This window comes from Dasypus novemcinctus, chromosome 23 (assembly GCF_030445035.2).
Source record: "Dasypus novemcinctus isolate mDasNov1 chromosome 23, mDasNov1.1.hap2, whole genome shotgun sequence".
NCBI classification, from domain to species: domain Eukaryota; kingdom Metazoa; phylum Chordata; class Mammalia; order Cingulata; family Dasypodidae; genus Dasypus; species Dasypus novemcinctus.
Window position 1 is genome coordinate 33,573,610 of NC_080695.1, and position 14,238 is coordinate 33,587,847.

The 14,238-nt window shown below is 38.4% G+C and overlaps 1 protein-coding gene across 5 annotated transcripts in view; it reads right to left on the minus strand.

Moving 5' to 3' along the window:
* LOC131275506 (uncharacterized) overlaps window positions 1-14,238 on the minus strand; it is a 252,552-nt gene that overhangs the window by 84,405 nt on the left and 153,909 nt on the right. For all 5 annotated transcript variants that reach the window (XR_011647195.1, XM_071211233.1, XM_071211234.1 and 2 more), the window contains exon 6: window positions 611-663. Coding sequence is in view for 4 of the 5 variants with exons in the window: in XM_071211233.1 (XP_071067334.1) it covers window positions 611-663 (53 nt within the window). In the remaining variant the exon portion in view is untranslated. The remainder of the gene's footprint in view (window positions 1-610; window positions 664-14,238) is intronic.

Below are 14,238 nucleotides of genomic sequence, written 5' to 3' on the forward strand. Positions count from 1 at the left end.
CAATCTACTTATCTGCCATCTGTGACTCTTGGGCCTCTCTTTCCCTAAGCTGTTTGATTCCATTCATACCAACACTCAAACATATTCTACCACTCCAAACAATTTCCATAATTAAAACCTAAGTTTTAATCAGGTTCTAGGATCTACCAATCTCTCTCTCTCCCTTCTGCATCATCTCCAGGATTAGATTCAGGGAGTAGCCAGAGTTTCTATTAAATCTCCCATCTCAGCCACAAGGCATTCTTCATGACTATACTAGCAGGTATACACACACACACACACAAACACATGCAAACTTAATAAAACGTAATATTCACAACCTCATGTGAGCTTATTTATAGGACAAATTTTCTAGAATATTTTAAATTTTGATAGAAATGCTCAAGTGCCCTTCAAAACTGTACCAATTTGCACTATCAATCTCAGGGCCATTTTCCCTATAAAGACTTTATACATAGGGTACTAACAAACATTTCAATGTTTGGAACAAAATTGTATGGAAAAAATGCCACTGTTCTTTCAATTTGCAGTCCTTTAATTGTGAGGAGGAAAATATATTTTCTACGTGTACAGTTTAGCATTCCTTATAGTAGTTAAAAAGAGGACTTACCTTAAATATCCATCATCAAAGTGATTTGTTAAATAATTTGTAGAATATCCAGTCTATAGAAAAAAATAACAAAGACAAACACAAAGTAAAATTTTCTACTCTAACAATAATTAAAGAAATATGAATTACAACAACATGATACCATTATTTTTAACTTCATATAACTGGGCAGAGATTAAAAATCTAATAATGCTCATGGTTGGCAAAGTCCCTGTATTGCTACTGCTCCCACTTGCTCCAGAATTCAAATAAAAGTGATGATCTCTGCCATTTGCTTTTACCCAATATCTTGCCTTCCCTATTTTTTTAAAAAACTTTGTATTGTAGTAACAAATACTATAACTCAAAATTTCCCATTTTAACCACTTCCAATTGTAAAGTTCAGTGACATTATACCTCAAATTAATCTAATATTAGCACTAAAATCACTTTCACCCACTTGTTTTCTTCTTTATGAGACCTTGACACACATATTCCCCTCACTCTGGATAAGAAACAAGATAAGGGTTTGGAAAATGAATTGACTAGATTTCCAGTTCCAATGTTTAGCACTCGAAATATATGACACACTGGTGATCACTAATTGTCCTAATATTCATTGCTCCAAAAGCAGTAAAGACTTGGGTGCATGGAATTTATCTGAGAAGTAATTCCTGGAAGTAAGAGTGAGACAGTGGTGAGGGTGAGGCCAGGAAGGGGTAAAAGTTACTGAGTAGTTTTATGCTGTGAGCAACTGGGGCTCAGTCTTACTTATGTCCCTCTAAGGAACTCTAGGTACATCTAAGAATTGTCCCTTGGATGGACAAGAGGCTGGGGTTCACTGACTTCCATCCACTAACAATTGAAGATTACCTCAGGGTTTGTTAACTTCCCTGATCTTTCAGGCCTCCTGTCATGTCAGAAAGTACACTGAGTTATAACAATGAGACTATGTAGCAAATACTCAAGGTAGAACGTTTTTAATGTCTTCTGCAGCTAAAACTCAAATTAGAGGGGAGCCAAAGTTATGGGAGCAGGAAGTGTAAGAAACACCCACTACATGTGGCTAGTTCTTACATCTACCCTCTTGTCTATGGCAGTGATTGAAGAAGAGCTTCTTTTGAGGCAAGTTCCCCTGGCTTTAATAAGGTCTTTGTCCTTTCCAATTCAGCTCCTCTGACCTGAAATATATCAATATCTCTAATCAAGACAAGAATCTTTGTGTGTTTTAGTTCCTGGGAAAATCTTCTTGACTCCTCCCTCTCTTAGTTTGTCAGGCTGCGATGACAAATACAACACAATGGGTTAGCTAAACAATAGGTATTTATTGGTTACAATTTTAAAGGCTAGGAGTCCAAAATCAAGGCATCATCAAGGCCATATTTTATCCCCAAAGTTCGTAGTGTTCTGATGCTGGCTTTTCACAATCTGTGGTGTTTCCTGGCTTGCAACTCTGCCTCCAAACACATGATGATCTCTCCTTGTGTCTGTTCTTCCAGTTTCTACTGACTTTTGTCTTCTGGCTCCTCTAATCAACTGTGTCTGAATTTCTCCTGCTTATAAATGACTCCACTAAACACAGATTGAGGCCCACCATAATTCAGGAATTAAGTAAAACTGACGTCTTCAAAAAATATTCTTTTTTTTTGCCTTTATTTTTTTAATGTTACATTAAAAAAATATGAGGTCTCCATGTACCCCCAACCCCCTCATCCCACACTTCCCCCCACCAAACAACCCCCTCCATCATCATGAGACATTCATTGCATTTGGTGAATACATCTCTGAGCACCGCTGCACCTCATGGTCATTGGTCCACACCATAGCCCACACTCTCCCACAGTCCATCCAGTGGGCCATGGGAGAACACACAATGTCCAGTAACTGTCCCTGCAGCACCACCCAGGACAACTCCAAATTCTAAAAACGCCCCCACATCACATCTCTTCCTCCCACTCCCTACCCCCGCAGCCACCATGGCCACTTTCTCCACACCATTGCCACATTTTCTTCACTACTAAATCACAATAGTTCATGAACAGAATATCAGTAAGTCCACTCTAATCCATACTCTATTCCTCCATCCTGTGGACCTTGGAATGGTTGTGTCCACTCCACATCTATATCAAGAGGGGGCTTAGATTCCACATGGATGCTGGATGCAATCCTCCTGCTTTCAGTTGTAGGCACTCTAGGCTCCATGGTGTGGTGGTTGACCTTCTTCACCTCCATGTTAGCTGAGTGGGGTAAGTCCAAAAAACCAGAGTGTAGGAGCTGAAGTCTGTTGAGGCTCAGGGCCTGGCTATCACATGGTCAGTCCAGAGATTCAAGTCCCGTGAGTATACATTAAACCCCAGCACCAACTACAGTTCTGGTAAAAGTAACAGGAGAGGCTTGTGAACAAAGATCACATCTGAGTACAGCTCCATCACACAGAAACACAAACTCCAAGGTAGGGCCAACTGACATGGCACTGAACTCCATCTGCCATGACCATAGAACCTGTAGGTCTCTGTAGCCCTCAGAAGAACCAATACTTGGAGTTGTATCTACTTTATCTGTCTCTGGGACTCTGCTGAGGTGTGCATAAGGGCAACCCTTCTGATAACCTCCTGGCTCTTTTTGGAGACTCATAACTATATAAACTCATTTGTCCTTTCCATTTCCCCCTGTATTTAGGTGAAAAAGCATTTTTAACTCCTGTTATTATATGTAGACAGAGATATTCTGCTGGTCTGAGTTGAACCTTTTATTCAAGGTCATTTTCTAGTTACATCATCAGCTGGTACTTGGTAGTGATCCCTCGGTGCCAGGGAGGCTCATCCCCAGGAGGGAAAGCAACGCATTTACATGCTGAGTTTGGCTTCGAGACTGGCCACATTTGAGCAACACGGAGGCTCAGGAGGTAACTCTTAGGCACCCTGCATCTCTAGGCCTTGTTCTTATTTCAGGTGCACAGGCTCAAAAGCATAGTCATTAGTATCAAGGGCTCATTGTTGGACCATCCTTCTTTTTTGGTCCTTGCCGTTGCACTTGGGGGATTGTTGCTGTTCCTTTAGGGACTGTGATAGAGCTCCTCTGGCTAGGAACTCAGGACTCCCGCAGTTATTGTTTTTATTTGTAACCACTATAAAAATATCCAAACATTTTTATGTACCCTGAATATATGCCCCGTAGAACTCCCTGCCAAACACGTGTCCCCTGTCAATAACATCCCACACCAGTATCCCTCCCCTGCCATTGTTGAACCTCTCTGTGACCCAAAACTTCTTCAAAAGTGAAGCCCAGTATATTGCCAGGTTCCATTAATAGTTAAATGGAGTATAGTGATGAGTTTAAAGGTTAGATATAGAATACATATTAATTTAGAAAAATTAAGTTAAAAATAAATTGGGGTATCAAAAAATTTAAAAATGCAAAAGCTTTGTTTTTGATGTTTTGCATTCCATCACTGCAATAAGGATTGCCCTGTATGCAAATTGGCAAGGCAACTACTTCAATCTTTCCTGAACATGTCTTTTATTGAGGTACATAATCCAACCCCTAGGATAAATCTCTCTTCTTAACCTTATCCTGAGTCTGAAGGCACCAGTTGAAGTTCTGCTGAAACCACAAATATATGACCTACGTCTGCTAAAACCACCTGTGACCACAAAATAAAGTGCTTTTTAAAGTCTCCAGTTGTCCAACCATACTAAAGTCTTTCAATTGGTGAAAACATTCTGCTTTCAAGTGCTGACTTTGACCTTCTGTGCCCCATCAAAAATACCTGTTTCCCCACATTGTGCTTTGTCCTCAAAGACTAGATCTTATGTGGAATTGTTAAGACTTCCCAGCCAACCCTCCAGTTGTTAAGGATTCAAGGATGTCAGTCATGCCTTTTCCTTCCCCTGTAGATTCTGAACAATTTGAGAAAAAGGCACAAGGAATCAGAGGAGGATCAAGAGCAGAACTTGCTTTACTTATAACGATGACTCTCATTATAAATCTCAATTTTGAGACCTGCATGATCCTGATTTCCCCACCCAGTTCCAAGCTGAGAAGCAGAACAAACATAGAAGAGATCATCTGGCCTCTAGAAGGAGGAAGAAATCCAAACTCTGGGAGAAAACAGATCCAAGAGAGGAAGGAAGATAGAGGGAAGCAAGGAGAGAGGCAGGGAGGGAAAAACAGAGGGAGAGAGTAAAGAAGATAGATGCAAAGAGAGGGGAAAATATAAGGGGTATCCATTGGTATGCCCTACAAGGAGGTAAGCCAAAGCCTGCCCCAATGCAGAGGTTCCCTCTCCACACTTCTGAGAAACTAGAAGCATTAACAGAACTTCCTTCCTCTATGGGCCAAGTTGGGAAGCAGAGATAATAGAAAGTAAGCTCACAATTTGCTGCCAAATTTCTTTTAGACCTTAGGCCTGAACTGAGATGTCTCTTCTAGATGCTTAAGGATATTATAAACATTAATTGAAAGTTTCACATGCACATATTTGTGGACTTTTGAAATGCCAGTAAGCTCAGGTGTGAGTTTTCCCAGTAACTTCTCTTCCCTCTTCACTCTTGCATTCTTGGAAAATGATGCTTGTTTCTCTGACGGGAAAATTCAGGCCCACCTGGACATCTCCATGCATCTGTACCCACCTGCCCCCTAACAGTGATTACCAAAGGCTGCCTCTGAGTAATAGCTACTGCAATCCCGTTCATGAAAGAAATTTGTCATGGCTGCTAAAACACTTGCATTCTCAGCATAGCCTTCATGCCTTTGGGGAGCCTGACCACAAAATGATTTGCTTTTAACTGTCTTGCAGGAATTGTACCTATTTTTAGCAATTATCTTTGGAATCACTGAAATAAAACCTTCTGAAAATTAATGACTCTCACTATGGTGTTGGCTTCTTTATATGCAGAGCTGAACTGCACACGATTAAAGAAAAGCCAGGCAGATGATGTCTAAGGAAGAGTCGTTTTCCCAAGAAGAGAATACAGAGAGAGAGGTGGTACAGAGAGAGAGGTGGTGCAAGAAAGGAAAGGACTATGGACATAGAGTCAGGAAATGAGTCAAAACCTCTGACCACAGGCAAATCACTTCCTACTCTCTCAATGCTGTCATTTTTTAAATAGAGAAATACATCAGAGAAAAATGAGTTTCTTTTAAAGCCAACAACAGAAGTCCGCTCAAGAAAAAAATTGGCCTATCTTTCCATAAGAAAATATCTTAATAGGTATTTTTTATTATGAAGATGAGGCCTTCTGAATAAAGCCAAATTAGTCTTAAATGAGAAATAAAGGAACAATGAAACTGATTTATATAAGAAATGAACAGATATTTAGGCCTAAATCAGCAAGTGGGAGAGAGGAGAAATTCAAAGGAGAAACGAAGAGAATCCAAGCCCATGGTAGGGAACTGAAGATAGAAAATAAGAGATGGCCAGTAAAATACGAGTGGAGGCAGTGTGTGTAACTTCCAGAATGAAGCAGTGAAAAGCACACGCATAATTCTCTTCCAGCCTCAAGTTCACTTTGGTAAAATTATAAGAAGTTGGAGCAACATTAGCCTGGATCACTGAGTGACTGTATAAAGCTGCTCTCTCACCAACTTGCATGGGAGAAATAAATGGTTGTTAGGTAAATCCACTAGTCCTAGGCATTGCTTGTTATGGCAATATAGCCTAATTTCTTCTGGATTTCTTTTCCTGCTTCTAGCATAATTCCCCTAAGAATGAGAAAAAATCGGGACAGGGTTGGATTTTCCACTGTATATGAGATTGAGGTTTGTGCTGGTTATTTTCATTTTGCCCCTCAGAATCCATTCTCACTATTCATTGCCATTCTCTGTGCCCTAGGAGTATAATAACCTCCACAGATTACATCACCTGATATCCTAACCTTCTGACTACTAGTTGGGAGCAGCCAATAGGAGGAGACAGCAAGAGATCAGAGGTAGAAGGGGAAAGTGTGTGGGACATTTATACCTGGCGCCCAGCTGGGACTTGGTTCTTTCTTCTAGGTCTGGGGCTTCTTGAGGTTCTGGTTACTAAACTCCTGAGGAAGTCCTTTTAATTTTCCATATAAGGCCTCTAAACTGAGAAGGCAGGTTCCATCAGAACACCTCCTTCACAGCTATCTGCAGAAGTAGAATCTTAGAGCTTTCTTTCCTCTGTCCCCTCAACCCTTCTCAGACACTAATGGGGCACCTATACTGTGAGCTGGAAGCACTGAATAGGAGAGGCAAAAGTAAACATTTCAAAATGTGCTTTGAAATCCACTAAATCTTATTTGATGAGGAAAGGACAGAATTGAGGATTTAATTATTCCTAAGTTAACACAAGTAATGCCAAATATTGCCATAATCACTCAAAAAGCAGTTGGTGAACAAATGGGACACTGATGCTGACAATGAGGCATGTCAGCATGTTAAATGACCCCAGAATGCACAATTCACTTAGAATACACTATGAGCAATGTCCTCTAGAGTTGTGTTGCACAGTATACTTGTATAGTCAGAGTCTAGAAGCCAGCCCAGCAAAGGTGAATTCTTGCAGTTTTCAGAAATTATTGATTACTACCTCCTATCCTTTCACAAACAATCCCCTGTTTGTCTTAAAGGTTGGGCTCTCTGAGCCAGGCTTGTAATAGGTTGGATTTTCCTTCTGTAAATGGTGAGTTCTAAAAGGATCTGTCACACCTTCATATGGACCATGAGGTCAGGACAGTTTAGACTAACAGGGACAGAAAAGGAAGAGATTGAAGGAAAAATGACTTCACAGACAACCACCTAAGCTGAGGTCTATATTTTAAAAATCTTCTTGGTGGATTTCTGGGAAGATGGAGGATTAGAGAGACAGAGGGAGCACTTCTCTCTCAGAAAAACAGCTAGAGGATAGGCAGAGACTATCTGGAGAGCTGTTCTGGGGCTTAGAACACAAGTGGAAGTTTAGACACCACCCAGAAGAGAGAGGAGAGAGGAGCAAAGGAAAGGTATCTTGGCTGGCTAGAAAAGATCCCATGAGTAAAGCTGCTACTGGCACCCATCTCCCCACATTCAGAGAAAATTGCAGTGGGTCCTTCAGCCCCTGGCAGGCAGCTACGGACTGAGGGGATTGCCAAAGATAAAGAGAAAATTCTGAAAACTGCAAGGGATAAGCAAAACAACACATAAAAATAATGTCCAGTAGGACTTAGCATTAATTTCTCTTCAGAAACCATGGAACAGGAAGGCAATGTTATGATATAATTAAGGTACTGAAAGAGAAAAACTAGCAGCTAAAAATTCTTTATCTGGCAAACTGTCCTTGAAATATGACAGCGAGTTTATAGTATACATAGATAAATGGAAACAAAGAGAGTTCATAAGCAAGAATTCAATTCTGCAGAAAACACTAAAGAGAGTTTTGTGGCTAGAAAAGAAGACAAGAGAGAGACTTAGAAGAGAGTGAAGAAGTGAAGATTATCATAAAGTGTTAAAAAAGAGTTAAAAGGTAGACAAAAATAAGATATAACATATGAAAAACAAAGGATAAAATAGTTGAAATAATGCCTTTACAGTAATAACAATGAAGTTAATGGATTAAACTCTGCAATCAAAAGGTATAGGCTAGCAGAATAGATAAGAAAATAAAAGCCATCTATATGATGGTTGCAGCAGACTCACCTTAGACCCAAGGATGCAAACAAACTGAAACTGAGAGGTTGAAAAAAGATATTTCACACAAACAGTTACCAAAAGAGAGCAAAAGACTTTTGGTATCAGACAAAAGACTTTAAATGCAAAAAAAAAAAAAAAAAAAAAAAAAAAAAAAACTGATAAGAGATGCAGAAAATTATATTACTTACATAAATAATTATGCACCTAGTTAGGTGCATAGATATCTATGACTGTTATTCCTTCCTGGTGGATTGTCCCTTTTATTAACAGGAAGGAATAATAATCATAGATATCTATGCACCTAACCAGAGTGCTCCAAAATGCATAAGAAAAACTCTGGCAAAACTAAAAGAAGAAATAGACATTTCTATAATAATACCTGGAGATTTCAACATGCCACTCACACCAATAGATTTAAAAAACTAGACAGAAGATCTACAATGAAACAGAGAACTTGAAAACTGTGATAAACAAGGTGGACCTGACAGACACACAGAATATTGCAGCCCAAACCAGCAGGTAACACATTCTTCTCAAATGTTCATGACTTTATCCAGGATAGACCACATGATGGGTCACAAAACATCTCTCAATAAATTTAAGATTGAAATGAATCAAAGCACCTTTACTGGGTGACAAAAGGGGAAATTCACAGATAAATGAATTTCTAAACAACATACTTCTAAACAATCAATGGATCAAAAAAGAAATCGCAAGAGAAATTAGTAGATATCTTGAGATGAATGAAAACAAGAATACAATTTATCAAAACTTATGGAATATGGTGAAGGCAGTACTGAAAGGGAAATTTATAGCCCTAAATGCTTATATTAAAAAAGAAGAAAGAGCTAAAATCAAAGTCCTAACTGAATATCTGGGGAAACTAGAAAAAGAACAGAAAACCAATCCCAAAGCAAGCAAAAAGAAAGAAACAATAAAGATTAGAGAAGAAATAAATGAAATTTAGAATTTAAAAAAAATAGAGAAAATCAAGGAAAGCAAAAGGAGGTTCTTGGAGAAAATCAATAAGATTGAGAAACTCTTAGCTAGACTAACAAAGGAAAAAAAGAGAAGGTGCAAATAAAGAAAATAAGAAATGACCCCACAGAAATAAAAAGCATCATGAAAGAATATTATGAGAAAATGTTTTCCAACATATCAGATCACTTAGATGAAATGGACAAATTCCTAGAAATGCTCAAACAACATACATTGACTCTACAAGAAATACAGGAACTCAACAAACAAATCATCTTTAAAGAGATTGAATCCTTCTTCAAATATCTCCCAACAAAAAAAAGTGCAGGACCAGATGACTTCACAGGAGAATTCTACCAAGCTTTTTTTTTTTTTTCCTGTGGGTTTTTTTTATTTTTTTTTATTGACTTTGTAATAATATTACATTAAAAATATATATGTGAGGTCCCATTCAACCCCACCCCCCACCCCACCTCTCTCCCCCCCCCCCCCCCCCCCCAGCAACACTCGTTCCCATCATCATGACACATCCATTGCATTTGGTAAGTACATCTTTGGGCACCTCTGCACCTCATAGTCAATGGTCCACATTTTGAGAAGAATTAACACCAGTCCTGTTTAAACTCTTCCAAAAACTTGAAGAGGAGGGAATATTACCCAACACATTTTATGAAGCCAACATCACCCTAATACCAAAGTCAGGTAAAGATACTACAAGGAAAGAAATTTACAGACCAATCGCTCTAATGGACACAGATGCAAAAATTCTCAACAAAATATTTACAAATAGAATCTGACAACATATTAAAAGAATTAAAGACCACAATTAAGAGGGATTTATTCCTAGTATGCAAGAGTGGTTCATCACAAGAAAATTGATTAACATGATATATATTAACAAATTGATGGAAAAAAGCACACAATCACATTGATAGATGCAGAAAAGGCATCCGACAAATTCAGCATCCTTTTGTGATAAAAACATTTCAAAAGATAAGAATAGAAGGGAAGTTCCTCAACATAATAAAGGACATATATGAAAAACCAAGAGTCAACATCTTACTTAATGGTGAAAGATGACAGCTTTCTGTCTAAGATCTGGAACCACTTTCACCATTATTCAACATTGTGCTAGAAGTTCTAACTAGAGCAATTAGACAAGAAAAAGAAATTCAAGGCATCTAAATTGGAAAAGAAGAAGTAAAACACTCATTATTTGCAGTTCGCATAATACTAGATTTAGAAAATTCTGAAATGTCTACAACAAAGTGGCAGGATACAAGATCAACACACAAAGATAAGTAATTAGTAATGAGCAAGCTGAGGAGGAAATCAAGAGAAAAATTTCATTTAAGTTAGCAACAAAAAGACTCAAATATCAAGGAATTACTTTAGCCGGGGGTATAAAAGATCTGTATTCAGAAAACTACAAAACGCTACTAAAAGAAATCAAAGAAGACCTAAATAAAATGGAAGGACATTCCAATGTCATGGATTGGAAGACTAAATAAACATCATGAAGATGTCAATTCTACCCAAACTGATTTATATATTCAATGGAATACCAATTATATTTTCAACAGCCTAGTTTACCAGATTTATTTGGAAGGAAAGGGGTCCTGAATAGTCAAAAACATTAAATATCCTACAAAAGAAGAGCAAAGTTGGAGGACCCATGCTTTCCAACCTTGAAGTGTATTGTAAAGCTACAATGGTCAAAAGAGGATGGTATTGGCATAAGGGTAGACAACATTGATCAATGGAATCAACTTGAGAGTTCAAAAATAGGCCTTGCCCTCACCACTATGGTCACCTGATGTTTGATAAGCCTACCAAATCCACTTTTCTTGGACAGAACAGTCTCTTTAACAAATGGTACTGGGAGAATGGAATATCCATAAGCAAAAGAATGAAAGAGGACCTTATCTCACTTCTTATAGAAGAATCAGCTCAAAATGGATCAAAGACCTACACATAAAAGCGAGGACTATAAAACTCCTAGGAAGTAGTGTAGAGAAGTATTGACAAGACCTTATAGTAGGTGGGAGTCTTTTATACGTTACCCCAAAAGCATAAGCAACAAAAGAAAAAATAGACAAATGGGACTGCCTCAAAATTAATCACTTCTGCACCTCAAAGTTGATTGTGAAGAGTGTAAAAACGCAGCCTACTCAATTAGAGAAAATATTTGGAAATGACACATCTAACAATGGTCTAATATCCATGATATATAAAGAAATCCTACAGCTCAAAAATAAAGAGACAAATGACCCAATTGAAAAATGGGCAAAATACCTGAATAAAAATTTTTCTAAAGAAGAAATACAAATGATGAAAAAAATATTCAACATTGCTAGCAATCAGGGGAATGCAAATCAAAGCTACAATGAGGTATCATTTCACACTTACTAGAATGGCTATTACAAAAAATAGAGAACTACAAGTGTTGGAGAGGATGTGGAGAGATAGGAATGCTTATTCACTGTTGGTGGGAATGTAGAATGCTACAGCTACTGTAAAAGTGTGCTTGGCAGTGCCTATGGAGTTTGCATATAGATCTACCATGTGACCCAGCAATACCACTTCTAGGCATATACCCAGAAAAACTGGGAGCAGTGACGTGAACAGACATCTGCATACATATGTTCACAGTGACATTATTCACAATTGCTAAAAGATGGAAACAACCCAGGTGTCCATCAACTGAAAAATGGATAAACAATCTGTGCCATTTACACATGATGGAATATTATTCAACTATAAGAATAAATGAAGTGAAGAATATGAAACATTCATATTATGGAGGACATTATGTTGGAGCACATTATGTTGAGTGAAGCAAGTCAGGCACAAAAGGGAAAATTTTGCATAATTTCACTATTATGAACTAAATATAATGAGCAAACTCATGGAGTTAATAGCTATAATATAAGTCACCAGAGAATAGAATGTGGTTAGAGAATAGAAAGCTGAGGTTTAACCTGTGCAGAATTGGTAAAAATTAGTTTGCATGTGTTTGGAAATGAATAGAAATGGTGAGAGCACATCATAGGATTTGTAATTATTAGCACTAACATATAGGTATGATAGTGGTTTGCTTTTTGTTGTGCCTTTCTTTTTTTGGAGTGATGAAGATGCTCCAATATTGATTGAAGTGCTGAGTGCACAACTCTGTTATGATACCAAATGCCATTGATTGTACACTCTAGGTAAATTGTATGGCATATGGACAAAAATAATAATAATGGTGTGGGTCAGGGGGAAAATACACCAAATGTAAGATATGGAGTATAGTATATGGAGTTATATATGTTGTGCCTTTCTTTTTTTGGAGTGCTGAAAATGCTCCAATATTGATTGAAGTGCTGAGTGCACAACTCTGTTATGATACCAAATGCCATTGATTGTACACTCTAGGTAAATTGTATGGCATATGGACAAAAATAATAATAATGGTGTGGGTCAGGGGGAAAATACACCAAATGTAAGATATGGAGTATAGTCATACTTTGATGATGCTCTTTCATAATTTGTTACAAATATTTCACAATAATGCAAGGTACAGTGGTGGGGTGAGGTATGGGAGCCCTGTAAGATGTTATACATGTTTATTTTATAAGTTCACAACTTGTTCTATACACTTGTTTATGTATATTCATGTATGAATGGTATACTTCAAAAAATTTTTAAATGAAAAAAAAATCTTCTTACACCAAGAGAGGGACCCCATGCATGTGTGAGAAAAGGGTGAGTAAGCCCCAGAGCTTGAAGAGGGCCAGCCTTCAATGCCATTGATCAGGGATAGTGTTACCATCCCAGGCTTCAGAAAGTCACATTCCTGAGGTCACATTCCTCAGGAGTTGAGAAGAGTTTGGCCACCACCCCACTGTCGGATGTTGAGACTGTGCCCTGGAGATTGGAGAAGGTTTGGCGATCACCCCATTGTTTTCAGAGCATGGAATCTAGATGTTCAGTGGCCATCCAGATGCTTAATGAGGATAAAGCTAATAACAAGCCCTTGGAAAGAGTGGGAATGCTGCTGCAATGGGCCCTGAGGTTGAGAAGAAACCATGGTTCTATAGATGAATCTCAGACTTTGAAATATAACGGAGTATGCCTTGCAGGTTTTCAGAGTTATTTGCACCTGCGACCCAGGTTTTCCTTCCAATTTCTCCCTATGGCAATGAGAATGTTTATCCTGTGACTGTCCTTCCTTTGTATATTGGAAGCAGACAACTTATTTGGTACATTTCACAGGTCCACAGCCAGAGAGGAATTTTGCCCCAAGACAGACTTCATGCCTATAATTGATTTTGATGAGATATTGTACTTCATATTGTTACTGAAATGATTTAAGGTTTTTTTAAACATTGTGATGGAATGAAAATATTTTATATATGGAAATATTTTGGGGTTCCAGAGGGTGGCATGTGGCAGATTGTGTCTTTTGAAAATCTTGGTCTTAAAGCCATTTCATTCCTATGTGTGTAAACCTATTGCAGATGAGACCTTTTGATTAGATTCAGTTAAGGGATCTTCCTCTGATTAGATCACTTCAGTAGGGCATGACCCAGGATGGGCCTTAATCCTCTTACTGGAGTCCTTTATAAACAGAGGAATAAAAAGCTGCAGACCTGAAAAGAAGTCCACAGAGACAGAGAGGAACCCAGAAGCTGAGAGAGAAGGCCCTGAGAGCCAAGAAAGTCATTTTATCCAGGAGCCAAAAGCTAGGTGGAGAGGAGAGAGATGAGCAGATGCTGCCATGTGCCTAATTGCCTACAGCTGCAGCTTTGGGAGAATGTGAGCCTGGAGGAGACCAGCAAATGCCACCATTGTGCCTTACCATGTACCTGATTGTTCACAGCTGCAACTTGGAGAGAAAGCATCTCTGATGATGCCTTGATTTTGACACTTTCATAGCATCAGAACGGTAAACTCATAAGTTAATAAATTCCCCCTGTAAAAGCCAACTCATTTCTGGTATGTTGCATTGGCAGCATTTACTAAACTAAAACAGGACCCAAGTGCAACTCACA